At 41.5% G+C, this 15,847-nt stretch overlaps 1 protein-coding gene across 2 annotated transcripts in view; it reads left to right on the top strand.

Annotated features, from left to right (window-relative positions):
- LOC139757866 (ATPase family gene 2 protein homolog A-like) overlaps nt 1-15,847 on the top strand; it is a 229,525-nt gene that overhangs the window by 104,775 nt on the left and 108,903 nt on the right. For both annotated transcript variants that reach the window (XM_071678773.1, XM_071678774.1), the window contains exon 8: nt 7,918-8,193. In XM_071678773.1, the coding sequence (XP_071534874.1) occupies nt 7,918-8,193 (276 nt within the window). The remainder of the gene's footprint in view (nt 1-7,917; nt 8,194-15,847) is intronic.

The raw sequence follows: 15,847 nt of genomic DNA, 5'->3' as shown, positions 1-15,847 counted from the left end.
GTATGTATATACATGTGTATGGGGGTGGGTTGGGCCATTTCTTTCGTCTGTTTCCTTGTGCTACCTCGCAAATGCGGGAGACAGCAAAAAAAAAAAAAAAAAAAAAAAAAAAATATATATATATATATATATATATATATATATATATATATATATATATATTTTTTTTTTTTTTTTTTTTTTTTTTTTTTTTTTTTTTTTTTTTTATACTTTGTCGCTGTCTCCCGCGTTTGCGAGGTAGCGCGAGGAAACAGACGAAAGAAATGGCCCAACCCCCATACACACGTACATACACACGTCCACACACGCAAATATACATACCTACACAGCTTTCCATGGTTTACCCCAGACGCTTCACATGCCTTGATTCAATCCACTGACAGCACGTCAACCCCTGTATACCACATCGCTCCAATTCACTCTATTCCTTGCCCTCCTTTCACCCTCCTGCATGTTCAGGCCCCGATCACACAAAATCTTTTTCACTCCATCTTTCCACCTCCAATTTGGTCTCCCTCTTCTCCTCGTTCCCTCCACCTCCGACACATATATCCTCTTGGTCAATCTTTCCTCACTCATTCTCTCCATGTGCCCAAACCATTTCAAAACACCCTCTTCTGCTCTCTCAACCACGCTCTTTTTATTTCCACACATCTCTCTTACCCTTACGTTACTTACTCGATCAAACCACCTCACACCACACATTGTCCTCAAACATCTCATTTCCAGCACATCCATCCTCCTGCGCACAACTCTATCCATAGCCCACGCCTCGCAACCATACAACATTGTTGGAACCACTATTCCTTCAAACATACCCATTTTTGCTTTCCGAGATAATGTTCTCGACTTCCACACATTTTTCAAGGCTCCCAAAATTTTCGCCCCCTCCCCCACCCTATGATCCACTTCCGCTTCCATGGTTCCATCCGCTGACAGATCCACTCCCAGATATCTAAAACACTTCACTTCCTCCAGTTTTTCTCCATTCAAACTCACCTCCCAATTGACTTGACCCTCAACCCTACTGTACCTAATAACCTTGCTCTTATTCACATTTACTCTTAACTTTCTTCTTCCACACACTTTACCAAACTCAGTCACCAGCTTCTGCAGTTTCTCACATGAATCAGCCACCAGCGCTGTATCATCAGCGAACAACAACTGACTCACTTCCCAAGCTCTCTCATCCCCAACAGACTTCATACTTGCCCCTCTTTCCAGGACTCTTGCATTTACCTCCCTAACAACCCCATCCATAAACAAATTAAACAACCATGGAGACATCACACACCCCTGCCGCAAACCTACATTCACTGAGAACCAATCACTTTCCTCTCTTCCTACACGTACACATGCCTTACATCCTCGATAAAAACTTTTCACTGCTTCTAACAACTTGCCTCCCACACCATATATTCTTAATACCTTCCACAGAGCATCTCTATCAACTCTATCATATGCCTTCTCCAGATCCATAAATGCTACATACAAATCCATTTGCTTTTCTAAGTATTTCTCACATACATTCTTCAAAGCAAACACCTGATCCACACATCCTCTACCACTTCTGAAACCGCATATATATATATATATATATATATATATTTTTTTTTTCATACTATTTGCCATTTCCCGCATTAGCGAGGTAGCATTAAGAACAGAGAACTGGGCCTTAGAGGGAATATCCTCACCTGACCCCCTTCTCTGTTGCTTCTTTTGGAAAATTAAAAAAAAACAAGAAAGGGGAGGATTTCCAGCCACCCGCTCCCTCCCCTTTTAGTCGCCTTCTACGACACGCAGGGAATACGTGGGAAGTATTCTTTCTCCCCTATCCCCAGGGATAATATATATATATATATATATATATATATATATATATATATATATATATATCCCTTGGGATAGGGGAGAAAGAATACTTCCCACGTATTCCCTGCGTGTCGTAGAAAGCGACTAAAAGGGAAGGGAGTGGGGGGCTGGAATTCCTCCCCTCTCATTTCTTTTTTTTTTTTTTTTTTTTTTAATTTTCCAAAGAAGGAAGAGAGAAGGGGGCCAGGTGAGGGTATTCCCTCAAAGGCCCTGTCCTCTGTTCTTAATGCTACCTCGCTATCGCGGGAAATGGCGAATAGTATAAAAAAAAAAAAATTTCTTCAGCCATGCATTTTCCCTTCAGCTAATTTCTTGTGGTTTCCTAGACTAACTCAGTCTGGGGATAGGACTGTAGCACCTAGGGCTAGGTTTTGGCACATATGCATATGAATTGTCTCAGCTTTTTTACTCTGAGTTGAAGAACATATAACAAAGTTGTTTCATAATGTTATATTCTTCTCAGAGATGGTATCATTCTCTAAGAAAGTTTTCATTTGACTGGAAGATTTAGATTCCTTTGAAATTCAGAAGCTCTCTGTTTGATATTTCTTTCCATCCTGTTTCACGATGAAAGAAGTTCAAAAAATCATAACTTCATACAAGAATGTCTATTTCTGTTGGTTTGGAACAAACCTACCTCTTCTCACTTGGGATAAGCTTCTCAGGTCTTTCTTTTTGAGACCTACTGGCCTCTATTGTAACCTGAGTGGGAGTTGGCAAAGGTGCTGCATTTCCTACAATCAGAGGAATTTTCTGGCAACATAGTACCTCAGTGGCTTTTCTTAGAAATTATTAGTGACAGCCCTAAAGGCTGATAGAAGAATTAGAGAAATACAAGCACTGTCCAGGCATAAGAATTTTCTCATTTTCAGTGATAACGGTTTGGGCCAGGATGAATTTAAACTCTGTTTTTTTGGAAGAAACAGAATTGAGATAAATAAGTTTCAAAACACTCACATGTTGATTTGTTTTTTGGAAGAACATCATGCCTTATGCTAAGTTAAATCTGAGATCAGGAATCCTGAAAAACCTTTCAGCTAGGAACATCTTGCCTTGGATTAAGACAGTTATTTTTGCTGGCTCAGTCTGGGTTGATATCAGAAATGTGGATTCATATCTGCCTTTCAGAGAAGCTTTTCCATGGAGGAAATTAACTGAAGGCTTTAACATTTCTCAACACTTTTGTTGAGCAATGACCTATCCTAGATGTTGAAAATCAACCTCGCTTGGAGCTGTGCTTACCACCTCCAAGACAGAGGTTTGATGATGTGCCACAGGGTACTTTTAATGTAAATGTTTTCCTATATTTGCTTTTGTTTAAGAAGTATGAGTAGTTTTAAGTTTTTAGATATCTTTCAAAGGAGGCCAAAAGTATATAATTCTTGATAAATAGTTTTAAGTTTTTAGATATATCTTTTTCTTTTACTAAAAAGTGTTCAGGGAACACTTTTCTATACTACTCTTTCATTCCCAATTTTTCCTTTGGTCTGACAAATGTATCCTAAGAATTATGAGGTGACCAGTGTGAGCAGTAGGTTAGCTACCAGTTCACTAATGTCATTGCTAAGGGGAAGCTATGTATTGGCAGGGGCACCTTGCCTGAGCTGAAAGTTGCAACTACAGGTTGCACCTCTCTAATCCAATGCTCCGTGGTTTGGCAACTCTCATAGTCTGGTACATTTTGAATCTGCCACCATTAGTTTTTAGTTCATGGGTCTGCCAACTGGGCAGTGTTGTTAGCAGCACTAAGGCATCAAATCTGTTTCCAATGCTGCGAAGCTAATTAACTGTCCTTTTTTTTTTTTTTTTTTTTATACTTTGTCGCTGTCTCCCGCATTTGCGAGGTAGCGCAAGGAAACAGACGAAAGAAATGGCCCAACCCCCCCCCATACACATGTACATACACACGTCCACACACGCAAATATACATACCTACACAGCTTTCCATGGTTTACCCCAGACGCTTCACATGCCCTGATTCAATCCACTGACAGCACGTCAACCCCTGTATACCACATTGCTCCAATTCACTCTATTCCTTGCCCTCCTTTCACCCTCCTGCATGTTCAGGCCCCGATCACACAAAATCTTTTTCACTCCATCTTTCCACCTCCAATTTGGTCTCCCTCTTCTCCTCGTTCCCTCCATCTCCGACACGTATATCCTCTTGGTCAATCTTTCCTCACTCATTCTCTCCATGTGCCCAAACCATTTCAAAACACCCTCTTCTGCTCTCTCAACCACGCTCTTTTTATTTCCACACATCTCTCTTACCCTTACGTTACTTACTCGATCAAACCACCTCACACCACACATTGTCCTCAAACATCTCATTTCCAGCACATCCATCCTCCTGCGCACAACTCTATCCATAGCCCACGCCTCGCAACCATACAGCATTGTTGGAACCACTATTCCTTCAAACATACCCATTTTTGCTTTCCGAGATAATGTTCTCGACTTCCACACATTTTTCAAGGCTCCCAAAATTTTCGCCCCCTCCCCCACCCTATGATCCACTTCCGCTTCCATGGTTCCATCCGCTGACAGATCCACTCCCAGATATCTAAAACACTTCACTTCCTCCAGTTTTTCTCCATTCAAACTCACCTCCCAATTGACTTGACCCTCAACCCTACTGTACCTAATAACCTTGCTCTTATTCACATTTACTCTTAACTTTCTTCTTCCACACACTTTACCAAACTCAGTCACCAGCTTCTGCAGTTTCTCACATGAATCAGCCACCAGCGCTGTATCATCAGCGAACAACAACTGACTCACTTCCCAAGCTCTCTCATCCCCAACAGACTTCATACTTGCCCCTCTTTCCAAGACTCTTGCATTTACCTCCCTAACAACCCCATCCATAAACAAATTAAACAACCATGGAGACATCACACACCCCTGCCGCAAACCTACATTCACTGAGAACCAATCACTTTCCTCTCTTCCTACACGTACACATGCCTTACATCCTCGATAAAAACTTTTCACTGCTTCTAACAACTTTCCTCCCACACCATATATTCTTAATACCTTCCACAGAGCATCTCTATCAACTCTATCATATGCCTTCTCCAGATCCATAAATGCTACATACAAATCCATTTGCTTTTCTAAGTATTTCTCACATACATTCTTCAAAGCAAACACCTGATCCACACATCCTCTACCACTTCTGAAACCGCACTGCTCTTCCCCAATCTGATGCTCTGTACATGCCTTCACCCTCTCAATCAATACCCTCCCATATAATTTACCAGGAATACTCAACAAACTTATACCTCTGTAATTTGAGCACTCACTCTTATCCCCTTTGCCTTTGTACAATGGCACTATGCACGCATTCCGCCAATCCTCAGGCACCTCACCATGAGTCATACATACATTAAATAACCTTACCAACCAGTCAACAATACAGTCACCCCCTTTTTTAATAAATTCCACTGCAATACCATCCAAACCTGCTGCCTTGCCGGCTTTCATCTTCCGCAAAGCTTTTACTACCTCTTCTCTGTTTACCAAATCATTTTCCCTAACCCTCTCACTTTGCACACCACCTCGACCAAAACACCCTATATCTGCCACTCTGTCATCAGACACATTCAACAAACCTTCAAAATACTCATTCCATCTCCTTCTCACATCACCACTACTTGTTATCACCTCCCCATTTACGCCCTTCACTGAAGTTCCCATTTGCTCCCTTGTCTTACGCACCCTATTTACCTCCTTCCAGAACATCTTTTTATTCTCCCTAAAATTTACTGATAGTCTCTCACCCCAACTCTCATTTGCCCTTTTTTTCACCTCTTGCACCTTTCTCTTGACCTCCTGTCTCTTTCTTTTATACTTCTCCCACTCAATTGCATTTTTTCCCTGCAAAAATCGTCCAAATGCCTCTCTCTTCTCTTTCACTAATACTCTTACTTCTTCATCCCACCACTCACTACCCTTTCTAAACAGCCCACCTCCCACTCTTCTCATGCCACAAGCATCTTTTGCGCAATCCATCACTGATTCCCTAAATACATCCCATTCCTCCCCCACTCCCCTTACTTCCATTGTTCTCACCTTTTTCCATTCTGTACACAGTCTCTCCTGGTACTTCCCCACACAGGTCTCCTTCCCAAGCTCACTTAATCTCACCACCTTCTTCACCCCAACATTCACTCCTCTTTTCTGAAAACCCATACTAATCTTCACCTTAGCCTCCACAAGATAATGATCAGACATCCCTCCAGTTGCACCTCTCAGCACATTAACATCCAAAAGTCTCTCTTTCGCACGCCTGTCAATTAACACGTAATCCAATAACGCTCTCTGGCCATCTCTCCTACTTACATAAGTATACTTATGTATATCTCGCTTTTTAAACCAGGTATTCCCAATCATGAGTCCTTTTTCAGCACATAAATCTACAAGCTCTTCACCATTTCCATTTACAACACTGAACACCCCATGCATACCAATTATTCCCTCAACTGCCACATTACTCACCTTTGCAGTCAAATCACCCATCACTATAACCCGGTCTCGTGCATCAAAACCGCTAACACACTCATTCAGCTGCTCCCAAAACACTTGCCTCTCATGATCTTTCTTCTCATGCCCAGGTGCATATGCACCAATAATCACCCACCTCTCTCCATCAACTTTCAATTTTACCCATATTAATCGAGAATTTACTTTCTTACATTCTATCACATACTCCCACAACTCCTGTTTCAGGAGTATTGCTACTCCTTCCCTTGCTCTTGTCCTCTCACTAACCCCTGACTTCACTCCCCAGACATTTCCAAACCACTCTTCCCCTTTACCCTTGAGCTTCGTTTCACTCAGAGCCAAAACATCCAGGTTCCTTTCCTCAAACATACTACCTATCTCTCCTTTTTTCACATCTTGGTTACATCCACACACAATTAGGCACCCCACTCTGAGCCTTCGAGGAGGATGATCACTCCCCGCGTGACTCCTTCTTCTGTTTCCCATTTTAGAAAGTTAATACAAGGAGGGGAGAATTTCCGGCCCCCCGCTCCCGTCCCCTCTAGTCGCTTTCTACGACATGCGAGGAATACGTGGGAAGTATTCTTTCACCCCTATCCCCAGGGATATTAACTGTCCTGTCAATTTTTTATATTCAGCTGTATTTTAGCCCTTCAGGATGTCATCCAAGAGACTAAGAGGTGCAGAAATGGTGCTATTGCTAATGAGCATAAGCATAAATCATTATCAATGCTTGAAAAGGTGGAGTTACTGAATAAATCAAATAAAGGAACTTCTTTACAGACTTTGTGTGAGTACAATGAGATCAGATCATCAACTGTGTATGACTTAGGGGCCAATTTCTGTTTTCTGGTATTTTCTCTGGTCTGGCATTGGCCAGGTCCTGGTGTTGCTGGATTAAAGAGGCACAACCTGTACTGAAAGATGGTTAGCAAGGGGTGAGATGTGTAAACTTTACCAGAAGGTGGGGACCTAGGGATTCTAACCTCCAGGGATTATAAAAATCTCTGACAGCTCACCAACCCAGAGAGAAACAACTTTTCATTCTTCAAAAGTCACATTTTTCATACCCTATTGATCTTCCTGCTTTAGGTAAGTAGAAAAGGAACAACAGCCTAATTCATGTACATTTACGTCCTCTCTTCCAACTCCCTTCCAAGGGACAGAGGAGTAAGTATTCTACCCATGAGTCTCCATGTGCTATGAAAAGTGACTAATGGTTGGGAGGGGAACCCTTTCCCTCTGTTACTATCACTCTCCAGAAACAGGAATAGGAATTCTGATTTATGCTGCCTTTCATTTTGTAACGTATTTGGGAGAAAAAAAATATATGAATGAATAAGATTTAGTACATAACAAATAAACATCGATAAAAGCATCATTTTCATTATGAACTGTTTTAACAATCTTCAGGCATTAATGGCATAATTTTAGTGAGTACAGAAATAGAAGCCAGATCTTTGCTGTGAATGTACATGATAGGGATTTTATAAGAAAATGTATGATAGTGGCATTAATTCTCTGTTTCTCCTCCAGATTAAATTGTCAGACATATGTGGCTATGAGAGGATAAAATCTAAGCTGCAAGAAGCAATCAGCTTAACCCTATCTCATGGCTCAGTCTTCCAGAGATGTGGTATTTCACCACCCTCAAGATTTCTTCTGTTTGGACCTCCTGGCTGTGGTAAATCATCCATCATCTTGGCTCTTGCCAATGAATTTCATTTGAGTGTTATTTCTGTCAAAAGATCGACTGTCCTTGGCAAATACTTTGGAGAATCTGAACAAAATTTAGCTAAAATTTTCTCACAGGTAAGTTTGGATGTATCTTGTTCTGTTATAAATCCCATTTCTTTGATATGTGATATTTGACATTTTGTTGGTTATATTTTAGTGAACTTGATTTTATTAAAGAGTTGTACATTTTTTGTACATTAGCATATCATTAACTGTTGACATTCAGAAATTAAGATCCTTGCCACATGATATTAATTAGATATTAATTAGGTGTACTCTTATTTCTGACAACAATGGAGCATTTTATCCCTGTGGGTATTACTGAGAGCAAGGCTAAGTTTACTTTTAAGCTATATATCTTTCTCCCCCCTATCCCTGGGGATAGGGGAGAAAGAATACTTCCCATGTGTTCCTTTCATGTCGTAGAAGGTGACTAAAAAGGGAGGGAGCAGGGGGGCTGAAAATCCTCCCCTCTCGTTTTTAATTTTCCAAAAGAAGGAACAGAGAAGGGGGCCAAGTGAGGATATTCCCTCAAAGGCTCAGTCCTCTGTTCTGAACACTACCTTGCTGACTTGGGAAATAATGAATAGTATGGAAAAAAAAAAAATCTCCCCTATCCCTGGGGATAGGGGAGAAAGAATACTTCCCACATATTTCCCACGTGTCGTTGAAGGCAACTAAAGGGGGGAGGGAGTGGGGGGCTGGAAACCCTCTCCTTCTTGTATTCTGCTTTCTAAAAGTGGAAGCAGAAGAAGGAGTCATGCGGGGAGTGCTCATCATCCTGAAAGGCTCAGATTGGGGTGTCTAAATGTGTGTGGATGTAACCAAGATGACAAACAAGAAGAGATAGATAGTATGTTTGAGGAAAGGAACCTGGATGTTTAGCCTCTGAGTGAAATGAAGCTCAAGGGTAAAGGGGAAGAGTGGTTTGGGAATGTTTTGGGAGTAAAGTCAGGGGTTAATGAGAGAACGAGAGCAAAGGAAGGAGTACCACTCCTCCTGAAGCAGGAGTTGTGGGAATATATGATAGAGTGTAAGAAAGTAAACTCTAGATTGATATGGGTAAAACTGAAAGTGGATGGAGAGAGATGGGTGATTATTTGTGCCTATGCACCTGGTCATGAGAAGAAAGATCATGAGAGGCAAGTGTTTTGGGAGCAGCTGAGTGAGTGTGTTAGCAGCTTTGATGCACGAGACCAGGTTTAGTGATGGGTGATTCGAATGCGGTGAGTAATGTGGCAGTTGAGGGTATAATTGATGTACATGGGGTGTTCAGTGTTGTAACTGGGAATGAAAGAAGAGCTTGCGGATATCTGTGCTAAAAAGGACTGGTGATTGGGAATACCTGGTTGAAAAAGAAAGATATACATAAGTATATGTATGTGAGTAGGAGAGATGGTCAGAGGGCATTATTGGATTACGCGTTATTGATAGGCGTGTAAAAGAGAGACTTTTGGATATTAATGTGCTAAGAGGAGCAGCTGGAAGGATGTCTGATTGCTATCTTGTGGAGGTGAAGGTGAAAATTTTTAGAGGTTTTCAGTAAAGAAGAATATTCGGGAGAAGAAAGTGGTGAGAGTAAGTGAGCTTGGAAAGGAGACTTGTGTGAGGAAGTACCAGGAGAGATTGAGTGTAGAATGGCAAAAGGTGAGAGCAAATGACATAAGGGGAGTGGGGGAAGACTGGGATGTATTTAGGGAAACAGTGATCGTTTGTGCAAAAGCTACATGTGGTATGAGAAAGGTGGGAGGTGGGCAGATTAAAAAGTCGTGAATGGTGGAATGAAGAAGTAAGATTGTTAGTGAAATAGAATTGAGAGGCGTTTGGACAATATTTGCAGGGAAATAGTGCAAATGACTGGGAGTTGTATAAAAGAAAGCAGCAGGAGGTTAAGAGAAAGATGCAAGAGGTGAAAAAGAGGGCAAATGAGAGTTGTGGTGAGAGTATCATTAAATTTTAGGGAGAAAAAAAAGATGTTTTGGAAGGAGGTAAATAAATTGCATAGGACAAGAGAACAAATGGGAAAATCGGTGAATGGGGCAAATGGGGAGGTAATAACAAGTAGTGATGAAGTGAGAAGGATATGGAGTGAATATTTTGAAGGTTTGTTGAATGTGTTTGATGATTGAGTGGCAGATATAGGTTGTTTTGGTCAAGGTGGTATGCAAAGTGAGAGGATCAGGGATAATGGTTTAGTAAACAGAAAAGAGGTAGTGAAAGCTTTGCGGAAGATGAAAGCCAGCAAGGCAGTGGGTTTGGATGGTAATGCAGTGGAATTTATGAAAAAAAAGGGGATGACTGTTGTTGATTGGTTAGTAAGGATATTCAATCGATGTATGGATCATGGTGAAGTGCCTGAGGATGGCAGAATGCATGCATAGTGCCAATGTACAAAGGCAAAGGGGATAAAGGTGAGTGTTCAAATTACAGAGGCACAAGTTTGTTGAGTATTCCTGGGAAATTATATGGGAGGGTGATAGAGAGGATGAAGGCATGTACAGAGCACCAGATTGGGGAAGAGCAGTGTGGTCTCAGAAGTGGTAGAGGATGTGTGGATCAGGTGTTTGCTTTGAAGAATGTATGTGAGAAATACTTAGAAAAACAGATGGATCTGTATGTAGCATTTATGGATCTAGAGAAGGCATATGATAGGGTGGATAGAAATGCTTTGAGTAAGATTTTAAGAGTATGTGGTGTGGGAGGTAAGTTACCAGATGCAGTGAAATGTTTTTACCAAGGATGTAAGGTATGTGTACGAGTAGGAAGAGAGGAAAGTGATTGGTTCCCAGTGAATGTCAGCCTGTGGCAGGAGTGCATGATGTCTCCATGGTTGTTTGATTTGTTTATGGATGGGGTGGTTAGGGAGGTGAATGCAAGAGTTTTTGGAGAGAGGGGCAAGTAAGCAGTCTGTCATGGATGAGAGGGCTTGGGAAGTGAGTCAGTTGTTGTTCGCTGATGATACAGCCCTGGTGGCTGATTTGGGTGAGAAACTGCAGAAGTTGGTGACTGAGTTGGTAAAGTGTGTGAAAGAAGAAAGTTGAGAGTAAATGTGAATAAGGCAAGGTTATTAGGTTCAGTAGGGTTGAGGGACAAGTTAATTGGGAGGTAAGTTTGAATGGAGAAAAATTGGAGGAAGTGAAGTGTTCTAGATAGCTAGGAGTGGACTTAGCAGTTGATGGAACCATGGAAGCAGAAGTGAGTCACAGGGTGTGGGAGCGAGCAAAGGTTCTGGGAGCATTGAAGAATGTGTGGAAGGTGAGAACGTTATTTTGGAGAGCAAAAATGGGTATGTTTAAAGGAACAGTGGCTCCAACAATATTTTATGGTTGCAAGGCGTGGGCTATAGATAGGGGTGTGTCTAGGAGGGTGGATGTGTTGGAAATGAAATGTTTTAGGACAATATGTGGCGTGAGGTAGTTTGATCGAGTAAGTAATGAAAGGGTAAGAGATGTGTGTGGTTATAAAAAGAGTGTGGTTGAGAGAGCAGAAGAGGGTGTGTTGAAATGGTTTGGACACATGGAGAGAATGAGTGGGGAAAGATTGACAAAGAGGAAATATGTGTCAAAAGTGGAGGGAAGAAGGAGACCAAATTGGAGGTGGATGGACGGAGTGAAAAAGATTTTGAGCTATAGGGGCATGAACATACAGGAGGGTGAAAGGCATGCAAGGAATAGAGTGAATTGGAACGATGTGGTATACTGGGGTCAACATGCTGGTAATGGATTGAACCAGGGAATGTGAAGCATCTGGGGTAAACCATGGAAAGGTGTGTGGGGCCTGGATGTGCTAAGGGAGCTGTGTTTTTGGTGCATTACCCAAGACAGTTAGAGACTGCGTATGAATGAATGTGGCCTTTTTTGTCTTCCTGGCAATGCCTTGCTGGTTGTGTGTATGTATGTGCTATTTCATGTGTGGCAGGGTGGCGACAGGAATGGAGGAAGGCAGCAAGTATGGATATGTGCATGTGTAAATATATATGTATATGTGTATGTATTTATATGTATGTATACATTGAATTGTATATATATGTATGTGCTTGTGTGGGCGTTTATGTATATACATGTGTAAGTAGGAGGGTCGGGCCATTCTTCGTCTGTTTCCTTGCATTACCTCACTAACGTGGGAGACAGCAGTTAAGTATAATGAATGAATAAATAAATATCTTTCATTTTGTAGAGATAAAAACTACTTTTGTAAGGGTACAAAAACGTTGAATATTTAGGAGGGAAAATCAAAAAACTGTGTGGATGTTAGAGGGTTAGATCTGCTTTTATTCCCAGTGGGGATGGATCAGGTACTTACAGCCTCCCAGATCCTGCACATCCTCAATCCAATCTTTGTGTGTCAAAGTGAAATGTGAATTTCCACATTTACAAGGGCTTCTTATTCTTCCACTGTAATCATTAGGTTCATTCTTTAAATGAGATGACTGTCTTTTTTTATACCACCCCTAAATTCAAAATGTTACCATTATATCTCATCCCAAATGACTCCTCTGACATCCTCACATGAAATATCCATAACTTTAATTAATGTTCTCTGTGTATCTAGTCTTTGTTTAGTCCTTGGAGCATTATGTGGTTTGGGCATGCATAATTCCTTTATAAATGAAGGCTACTATTAAAGAAGTGAATTTGTTTGGTTGTGTGATACAGAAACTAGATACAGAAAATAGAATTGATAAACATGTCATATCGAGTGATGGTGATGCTATGGTTGATATTGAAAGTAAAGAAATGAGCACGAGGAAGATGACAAGGAAAATTATGATGAAAGTAAGAGAGGACTGGTTGAAAATGTAGATAAAAGAAGAATACTCATATAGGAGGGAAAGAGAAAACAGAAAATTGGAAGGAAGAGAGGAAGATAATGAGTTAAGACCAAATGATGCAGTTATCTAGACTTACTTTTAGAGAAATTATAAAAAAATCATCACCCTCTGCTCTGTAAGACTACATAGATATTTCTCACCAAATGGGATACATCCATTCCTGCTAAGATAGTTGTTATTTGAAAAACTGAGGAACTGAACCTGTTTTCCCAGAGTCTGGAGTTGTTCCTACAGAAAAAAAAATTAGCTCTAGATTTTTTTTTTTTTTTTTTTTATACTTTGTCGCTGTCTCCCGCGTTTGCGAGGTAGCGCAAGGAAACAGACGAAAGAAATGGCCCAACCCCTCCCCATACACATGTATATACATACGTCCACACACGCAAATATACATACCTACACAGCTTTCCATGGTTTACCCCAGACGCTTCACATGCCTTGATTCAATCCACTGACAGCACGTCAACCCCGGTATACCACATCGCTCCAATTCACTCTATTCCTTGCCCTCCTTTCACCCTCCTGCATGTTCAGGCCCCGATCACACAAAATCTTTTTCACTCCATCTTTCCACCTCCAATTTGGTCTCCCTCTTCTCCTTGCTCCCTCCACCTCCGACACATATATCCTCTTGGTCAATCTTTCCTCACTCATCCTCTCCATGTGCCCAAACCACTTCAAAACACCCTCTTCTGCTCTCTCAACCACACTCTTTTTATTTCCACACATCTCTCTTACCCTTACGTTACTCACTCGATCAAACCACCTCACACCACACATTGTCCTCAAACATCTCATTTCCAGCACATCCATCCTCCTGCGCACAACTCTATCCATAGCCCACGCCTCGCAACCATACAACATTGTTGGAACCACTATTCCTTCAAACATACCCATTTTTGCTTTCCGAGATAATGTTCTCGACTTCCACACATTCTTCAAGGCCCCCAGAATTTTCGCCCCCTCCCCCACCCTATGATCCACTTCCGCTTCCATGGTTCCATCCGCTGCCAGATCCACTCCCAGATATCTAAAACACTTCACTTCCTCCAGTTTTTCTCCATTCAAACTCACCTCCCAATTGACTTGACCCTCAACCCTACTGTACCTAATAACCTTGCTCTTATTCACATTTAGTCTTAACTTTCTTCTTCCACACACTTTACCAAACTCAGTCACCAGCTTCTGCAGTTTCTCACATGAATCAGCCACCAGCGCTGTATCATCAGCGAACAACAACTGACTCACTTCCCAAGCTCTCTCATCCCCAACAGACTTCATACTTGCCCCTATTTCCAAAACTCTTGCATTTACCTCCCTAACAACCCCATCCATAAACAAATTAAACAACCATGGAGACATCACACACCCCTGCCGCAAACCTACATTCACTGAGAACCAATCACTTTCCTCTCTTCCTACACGTACACATGCCTTACATCCTCGATAAAAACTTTTCACTGCTTCTAACAACTTTCCTCCCACACCATATATTCTTAATACCTTCCACAGAGCATCTCTATCAACTCTTATCATATGCCTTCTCCAGATCCATAAATGCTACATACAAATCCATTTGCTTTTCTAAGTATTTCTCACATACATTCTTCAAAACAAACACCTGATCCACACATCCTCTACCACTTCTGAAACCACACTGCTCTTCCCCAATCTGATGCTCTGTACATGCCTTCACCCTCTAAATCAATACCCTCCCATATAATTTACCAGGAATACTCAACAAACTTATACCTCTGTAATTTGAGCACTCACTCTTATCCCCTTTGCCTTTGTACAATGGCACTATGCACGCATTCCGCCAATCCTCAGGCACCTCACCATGAGTCATACATACATTAAATAACCTTACTAACCAGTCAACAATACAGTCACCCCCTTTTTTAATAAATTCCACTGCAATACCATCCAAACCTGCTGCCTTGCCGGCTTTCATCTTCCGCAAAGCTTTCACTACCTCTTCTCTGTTTACCAAATCATTTTCCCTAACCCTCTCACTTTGCACACCACCTCGACCAAAACACCCTATATCTGCCACTCTATCATCAAACACATTCAACAAACCTTCAAAATACTCACTCCATCTCCTTCTCACATCACCACTACTTGTTATCACCTCCCCATTTGCGCCCTTCACTGAAGTTCCCATTTGCTCCCTTGTCTTACGCACTTTATTTACCTCCTTCCAGAACATTTTTTTATTCTCCCTAAAATTTAATGATACTCTCTCACCCCAACTCTCATTTGCCCTTTTTTTCACCTCTTGCACCTTTCTCTTGACCTCCTGTCTCTTTCTTTTATACATCTCCCACTCAATTGCATTTTTTCCCTGCAAAAATCGTCCAAATGCCTCTTTCTTCTCTTTCACTAATACTCTTACTTCTTCATCCCACCACTCACTACCCTTTCTAATCAACCCACCTCCCACTCTTCTCATGCCACAAGCATCTTTTGCGCAATCCATCACTGATTCCCTAAATACATCCCATTCCTCCCCCACTCCCCTTGCTTCCATTGTTCTCACCTTTTTCCATTCTGTACTCAGTCTCTCCTGGTACTTCCTCACACAGGTCTCCTTCTCAAGCTCACTTACTCTCACCACCCTCTTCACCCCAACATTCACTCTTCTTTTCTGAAAACCCATACAAATCTTCACCTTAGCCTCCACAAGATAATGATCAGACATCCCTCCAGTTGCACCTCTCAGCACATTAACATCCAAAAGTCTCTCTTTCGCACGCCTGTCAATTAACACGTAATCCAATAACGCTCTCTGGCCATCTCTCCTACTTACATAAGTATACTTATGTATATCTCGCTTTTTAAACCAGGTATTCCCAATCATCAGTCCTTTTTCAGCACATAAATCTACAAGCTCTTCAC

The sequence above is a fragment of the Panulirus ornatus genome, chromosome 28, assembly GCF_036320965.1.
Source record: "Panulirus ornatus isolate Po-2019 chromosome 28, ASM3632096v1, whole genome shotgun sequence".
Classification (NCBI taxonomy): domain Eukaryota; kingdom Metazoa; phylum Arthropoda; class Malacostraca; order Decapoda; family Palinuridae; genus Panulirus; species Panulirus ornatus.
This window is presented reverse-complemented; position numbering and strand designations above follow the sequence as displayed.